Raw genomic sequence first — 6,814 nt, 5'->3', positions numbered from 1 at the left:
TTTTTCTAGCTGCGATCTCAAGTATACTCGCCGAGATCCGCATTCACTTGTACATATTTCAGATATTTCAAGATGACGAATGTGAGCCATCGCCAGATCTACTCAAACAAATTCACGCATATCATACGATGTTTCGGACGACCGCTTTCTGGCATTCGCTATCGTCAAGGACCTCAATAATATTTGACCGGGGAAACGAATTTTCAAGGAGACTGGCGTCGGGCAATTTTAGAGCAAAGTATTGGGGCTCCCGGGAAATATCCGGGCGAAAAAAGTTACAAAGTACATTACAGCACAATCATCATCACTATCAACTATTTCCGTCGAAAACTTGAAAGCAATAATGGTACTTTGGGATAGCCACGGAAAGTATTCAGGAATCTTCTGTAACTTTTCACGGAACGCTAAATCATCCTCACCCACATACCGACATGTAGAAATTTTGATATCAATGTGAAGCGAAACCCGACGAAGCATAGGAAATCCGTCGGCAAGTACGGTGTCAAGCCGCCCCCATTTTGTACGGTCTGTGGTGCATTGTTTGTCAGTCCAGGTGAAGACGTTCAGGGTGATTTCTTCGATTACGTTGAGTCCCGCAAATTGAGCGAGCTCCTCGCAAAGACCGCACAGGGGGTCTTTGAAACTTGGTTTGATTCCCAACACGACATGAAGTCTTCTTAACGTTGACAAGGAGGATTTGTTCATCCAAGCAACCAGATCTTCGCATCCGTCTTCCAGATATGTCACTAGAAGCATTAACGTCAATCCCCAGTGTAAAACGAATTTCGGCGTGCATACCTCGATAGTGTAGAATTTCAAGCTCTTCCGAGGCTTGTAGCAATGTTTTCCTCCCTTCAAAGTAGTCCTTGAAGCGCGCATGAATATTCAACTCCTTGAGGTTACTGAAGTCGAGCATTGGAACGCCGGTGGAACGTTTGGCATGAAAAACTTTCGTGACAAAAGGGTCATCGGCACAATCGAAAGTGAACGACTTTATATGAGGGACGGGATCAAAGGTAGTATACTCCTCGTCATTATCACATTTTGTGGCGGCAGTAAGACCAAGTGAGTTTATTGCGAGGTCGTTGAGAGTGATGCAGGGAATGAGTGCGGTGACTGGAAAGTTCCAGAATAAGGAAATTCGCACACGCGTCAATGAGTGTGAATGAATGAGACGCAGTAATACTTCTTGCATCGGTGAACGCAATGTGTTCCAGTGGGCACCAGAACCATCAAGCTTCAAGGTCTGAACTGGATGGAGTTTTTCCAGTACGCGAACGTTGTCATCCCCCTCGTCATTATGGTCAATCTCATAGACAAGATTTCGAACATAGTGTGCAATATCTGCGTTTTTGTCGAGAAGAAGCCTCAGTGATTTAAGCATGCGTGAGCGATGGCCACGAGCATGATGGCGAGTGAGGCTGATGGTCCGATAGATGTGTTGGCGACACAATGGCAAAAGCGATTGGCATGTCTGCGAGCACGCTTTCAAGGATGGTAGATCGTCCTGAAGAACATCGATGATCTCTTTGACGGTTTCCGGAGGAAAGTCAGCGAAGGACGTCATGGTGAAGGCAGGAAGCACTTGAGATGAGATTACATCAGCAAGGCTATTGATTAATGATTGATCGCAAATTGATCGTCATCTCTACTACTTACAAGTCCGTTCACCAAAGAAGACATACGGAATCACGGACGGTGTCGTTGTCGACCCACAAAGAACTCAACGCTAACGACTTCTTCAGCAACACCGACTTGCTCTTGAAAATATTTGATTATCTTTTGTGGGATGACGATGACGAGCTAATAAACTCGGACAACGCAATAGCGTGCAAGCATGCCCTAGCGCAGGCAGCAGTGACATGCAAAACTTTAGATCGCCTCTGGTGTAGCCTCGATACTCTCTTCCCACTGCTCAAACTCCTCCCATCATTCATACAATGTAAAGGAACATACGTGAGTGAGTCCGCGCATCTCAATTTGAGCTCTCGCAAACTCGCATCAGGTCCTTCGAGGACCAACCGACTGGTCCCGCTTCGACTTCTACGCCAACCGCGTCAAAAACTTCAGCTACATCCGTGACCCAGACCACCTCGACATCGCACTGCACGTCTACTTCCGCATCGCCCAACTCCTCCCCTCACCCATCCTCCTCCCCTCCCTCCAATACATCCGCTGTCCATCCATCAGCTCAAATGATTTTCTCATCTCTGGCATATGTCTCTCTCTCTCCCCGTCTTTGGTAGCAGTCGAGATTAGGGAGATTACAAGTGTGGAAGATAAATTGTGTGGGACTTTTTTGTATACGCTTTTGAATGATGGTGCGGAGTTGGTGAAGATTATACTGAGGGGAGAGGGCCTGGGGAAGGAATCGATGGCGCTAATACCTCGTTTTGAGAAGCTGAGGGTGTTGGAACTTGGAGGAATGGGCGACTCTCTGAGTTTGCCGTGGTTGGAACGCGTTGGGGCACTGTCGGCGCTTACAGACCTCGACTTGGATTTCATAGACTCACCAATACTCCCCTTGGCGAAAACCGTAGGCTTCAAACACCTAAGGAGTCTATCCATCTCCGCATCGCTCCCATTCATCCTGTCGTTCGTTGTCAACATATCAACGGACCAACTAGACACCTTTGTCTGCCTCTCACCCCCTGAACCAGGGTTCGACATGAAACTTTTGTTTGAGGACGTCGTTTCGCGCTGGCCTAGCTCCTTACGATGTTTCGGGCTCAGATTAACACCGGAGGACACGGAGGCGGAAGAGAAGTTACCTCTCGACACATTAAAGCCTTTATTCCCTTTACACAATCTCCGCATGCTCAGTCTACGTGGATACCTTATGGATATCAGCGATGACCTGATGGAAGAGTGGGCGAAGACCTGGCAAACTTGAACGACCTCCTCCTCCCGTTCCTCCCTCCCACTCATGTGCGGCCGAGGATGAAGTCTCTTCGAGTCCTCGCGGAACGTTGTCCCAAGCTTACGGAACTGCGGATACCCCTGGATTCGAGCGACATACAGGCTGTACAACCCTTTTTGTCATCGAGGAAACCATTATATCCAGAACTTAAACATGAACTAAAGACGCTCACGATCGCATCGGTAGTAGACGATTGGGATACGCGGGACGCCTTTCTTATTGGACGGTATTTGTATGGTTTGTTCCCCGGCTTGAAGTGCGTGCGTTCATATGAAGGACATGAGGACGAGCGGTGGGTGCAGGTGAATGAGTTGGTGAGGTTTGCGCAGACGATTAGGGCGGAGACGATTGCTAGTTGTCGGGGGTAATTGCGCATGGACATTGTATTGAAGTCTTCATGTCTTCCTATGAGGCATACTCACGATTGCAAGGCTTACTAGCAATTCCAGGGAAAGGTTAACGTTCGAATTCTCCTGGCAACCAAACGAGAGCTGTGGTTCCAGGGCGTTGATGCCAGAATGGGTGTTATGGGTCTCAGGAAGCTGTCTCGGTAGGGGAAATTTCAAGAATTGTGTCACGGAGAGCATTGGAGATGGGAGGAACTCGGCGCGCATACGTGGTGGGATTTTTTCCGGGAACATGATGAACAAGAGAGAGAATAAACTTTTTTTCATTCAACATCGGTTTACACAGTGGGCAACGCATCAGTAATTAGAGTTGCTTTTAGAGTTGATTTTAAGCTTGAAACCAATGATGGGTCCCTGTTCAGGTCAACTGCAGAAGCGCCGAAGCCATCACACTCTTCGTCACGCATCACATCGGCTGTTGAAGCGGCGAAGAGATGGTGAAAATGTGTCACGCCCCATAGGGCCCGAGGACTTGGTCGTATTAGTACAGTATTAAGCGTCGACAGCTCCCACGTCCTCTCCTCCAGCCGCCTTTTCTCCAGCACCGATTTCCTCAACCAAGACAGCAAAGTCGAGGACCTCAACATTGAGAAGAACGCAAAGGGCTTTATTGCCTAGTCGATGGGGTGGGCCTTGCCAATGTTGTTACAAAGGCGAAAGATGTCGATGGGGCGAGTGAGGCGATGATCACTGTTGAAGATGGTACATCGCTCTATTTCTGTCGTCCGTTCCTCGTCTAACCATTTACAGGCAGCAATGGACCTCGCTTTGCTCCCATCTGAAGACGACGAGGGCAAACCCATCACATGCAACCCCGCTGATACCGATCTTTCCTCAGTCCACCTTCACTCCGTCACGACCCCACACAACCATGGCCGCATCTTTTGGTCACCAGCACCTGGTTTTGCCATGGGCGTTGGGTCGATACGCGAGCGTTTCTTACCGTACGAGGAAGGCGACACATTTATCAGCACAGACGCCGGCGTTACGTGGCAGATGGCCCGACGAGACGCGCACAAGTACGAGTTTGGCGATAAGGGGAACAACCTTGTGGTGATGAATGACGAGGACAGGATGGACAATCTGCGACATTCTCTCGACCTGGGTAAATTATGTTATGTTCGCCTCCCTCGTTTGTCTTATGAAATCCTAACTTTACAACAGAGTGCAATATGAAATTGGCATCAAATTCCAAGCGAGGGCGCTCATGAGCCCCGACCGACTCGACCTTAAAGATGATCACCTTCGAGGTCGAATCGTCCAAGATCCAAGACAAAGAAGTGTGAGTGCGGTTCTCGTAGTGGTGACACGTTTTGTTTCCACTCCAGAGCTAGCTTGCACCAAACTCACACTCTTTCCCTCAGCATGAAGTCGTTCGGGGTTCCTGCCCCCGTTTCCCTTGTCCTCACGGCCCTCTTGGTGTACAACGTGCATGCCATTTCACAAGTCTCTCGCACATGTCGGTAGCGAGGTTTTATTTCAAGGGTGTGCCGTACCAACAACAAGGTAACTTCCTCTTCATCACCCTCTCGCTCGATGCTCACTTCTTATAGGCCTTGTCACTGATACCTCTGCTAATAACCCGTTCAACTAGCCTTCGACTTAAAATGACCCTCTCGCGGATGCACGGATGCGCTCATGATCTTCCATGCCTACAACAACTGGGCGTGTACACCGTTCGTGTGTACAGCGTCGATTCGATCAAGAACTACGATTTGTGCATGAAAGCCTTCAGTGGTGCAGACGTCTATACCATGTACGTTCGTGCCGTCCGTCACACCCTCCCCTAACCTGACAAAGCACGCCAGCATCAGCCTCACACCTTTCTTTGAACGGCTCAATCGACCGCAGTTCGCCTGCGTGGTCTACTAATCTTTTGGATCAATACCTCGCTGCCATCGACGCCTTCAGCAAGTACGACAACATCCTGGCATGCCACGTCGGAAACGAGGTCATCAACAGCTCATCCAACACCAACGTCGCTCCTTTCGTAAAAGCAGCTGCTCGAGGCATCAAGGCATACCTGTAATTCCTTTCTTTCCCGAGACCCACTGGCCAACCATTTCAGCTGCGGTCTTAAACACCAAATTTGGGTCAATGGCGATTGACCTCTTCGGACTCAACAACTAGTAAGTCTTCTGCTCTTCCCCATCCTCCGCTCTCCATTGACACGTCACAGCGAGTGGTGCGGCAATTCCACCTTCGCAGAGTCCTACACCAACAACTTCGCTGGGTACAACTTCGCAGCCTACTTTTCTGAGTATGGCTGTGTCCCTCCCTCCGGTGGGTTAGGGCACGTACGGTCTTGTCTCGGTGTGTGATCCGAGTGAGTCTCATCGCCTTATTTCATCGTCTTTCCCTCAATCCACCCCTCTTTCACAGCCGTCAAACTCTTCTACGTCATGTCCAAATACTGCGAGTCCCAAAATCGTAAAGCACAGGCGTGCAGTTTCGCAGGCAACGGAACCGTCAACTCTCATGCGTCCACCTCCGTCTCCGCCACTGGCGTCGCGTCTTCGTGTATAGCCAGCCTTAGCGCGACGTTTGCACCGACTGCGCCTGCTAGTTCATCTGGAAGTAGCTCGACTGGGACCACATCGAGTGGGGGTGGGACGAAGAAGAACGGTGCGAGCACGTTGGTTGGGGGTGAATTTGTAGGGATGGTGGCGATGGGTGTTGTGGTCGCGGTTAGTGGGATGTGGACGGTGATGTAAGGCGTGATACGGTGGATGCTGTTGATGCTGTTCTTTAAGGAGCGGGTGGAGCTTGAGATGTGTTTGGACTTCCAACTACCTGGAGACATTCCCTCCAGTCGGATAATTCGATCCTCGAACCTTGATTAACTGACGGACATTTGTTTCTCGCCTATATACTGTATATTTCATTGCTTAATGATACCTACTTGTTGTTCACTACATGTCAGACGTTTCAAGCTGACTGAGCTACAAGCTTAAGCTTTTCCAGAACGTAAGTGATAGGGGAGGAGCAGCAGCGAGTAGATATTAAGAGTGGAAGGAGGGTTGCAAAAGAAGAGAGGACTCGGGAAAGCGTCCGTCTGCCGAGATGTAGATCCATCACAAAGGCGACGTCGACATTCGAAACAGCGGCCTGGTTTGCAAAGCAGACGGTTCATGGTAGTAGTACCTAGACTAAGCGTCACCGCTAGTTTGGGTGGATTGCGGTCAAGCACAGAGAGTTGGTGGGTTAATGCATGAAAAAAGGAAAGGCGCCTTGGATCAAATCGTGGGTGGTTTCCCTTTCTCAGGCTGGCGAGATGCCATGTTGGCTGGCAGCCAGATATCATACCGATGGTCAACTGCCTTGGAAGTTTTGGCAGTGACCTGCGCCCTATTTGTTTGACGCATGGTTTCTTGCGGTGGGATCCATCGCTCGTAAGACCTCTGTTGATGCCCAGCCATTCTCAGATGGGGGGAGGGATTTCGTGGGAGGTGAATATGAGGAGGGTGATGAGGGCGGGAGGAGGATC

General features: G+C 49.7%; 4 protein-coding genes across 4 annotated transcripts; 3 read left to right on the top strand and 1 right to left on the bottom strand.

The window, feature by feature from the left end:
• Positions 1-228: 228 nt before the first annotated feature.
• On the bottom strand, positions 229-1,567 carry LACBIDRAFT_302371 (uncharacterized protein; the record flags this gene model as incomplete). The annotated part of the gene is made up of 2 exons (XM_001890885.1): positions 229-746; positions 799-1,567. 2 exons carry the CDS (start codon positions 1,565-1,567, stop codon positions 229-231), a joined length of 1,287 nt encoding a protein of 428 aa, XP_001890920.1.
• A 53-nt stretch (positions 1,568-1,620) lies between these two features.
• LACBIDRAFT_302370 (uncharacterized protein) lies at positions 1,621-2,893 on the top strand (the record flags this gene model as incomplete). The annotated part of the gene is made up of 2 exons (XM_001890888.1): positions 1,621-1,956; positions 2,006-2,893. 2 exons carry the CDS (start codon positions 1,621-1,623, stop codon positions 2,891-2,893), a joined length of 1,224 nt encoding a protein of 407 aa, XP_001890923.1.
• A 47-nt stretch (positions 2,894-2,940) lies between these two features.
• LACBIDRAFT_302369 (uncharacterized protein) lies at positions 2,941-3,288 on the top strand (the record flags this gene model as incomplete). The annotated part of the gene is made up of 1 exon (XM_001890887.1): positions 2,941-3,288. One exon carries the CDS (start codon positions 2,941-2,943, stop codon positions 3,286-3,288), a length of 348 nt encoding a protein of 115 aa, XP_001890922.1.
• Positions 3,289-4,083: 795 nt separating this feature from the next.
• LACBIDRAFT_335972 (glycoside hydrolase family 72 protein) lies at positions 4,084-6,041 on the top strand (the record flags this gene model as incomplete). The annotated part of the gene is made up of 6 exons (XM_001890886.1): positions 4,084-4,432; positions 4,494-4,609; positions 4,881-5,083; positions 5,179-5,352; positions 5,507-5,610; positions 5,710-6,041. 6 exons carry the CDS (start codon positions 4,084-4,086, stop codon positions 6,039-6,041), a joined length of 1,278 nt encoding a protein of 425 aa, XP_001890921.1.
• Positions 6,042-6,814: the final 773 nt, after the last annotated feature.

The sequence above is a fragment of the Laccaria bicolor genome, genomic scaffold, assembly GCF_000143565.1.
Source record: "Laccaria bicolor S238N-H82 LACBIscaffold_213 genomic scaffold, whole genome shotgun sequence".
Lineage (NCBI taxonomy): Eukaryota > Fungi > Basidiomycota > Agaricomycetes > Agaricales > Hydnangiaceae > Laccaria > Laccaria bicolor.
This window is presented reverse-complemented; position numbering and strand designations above follow the sequence as displayed.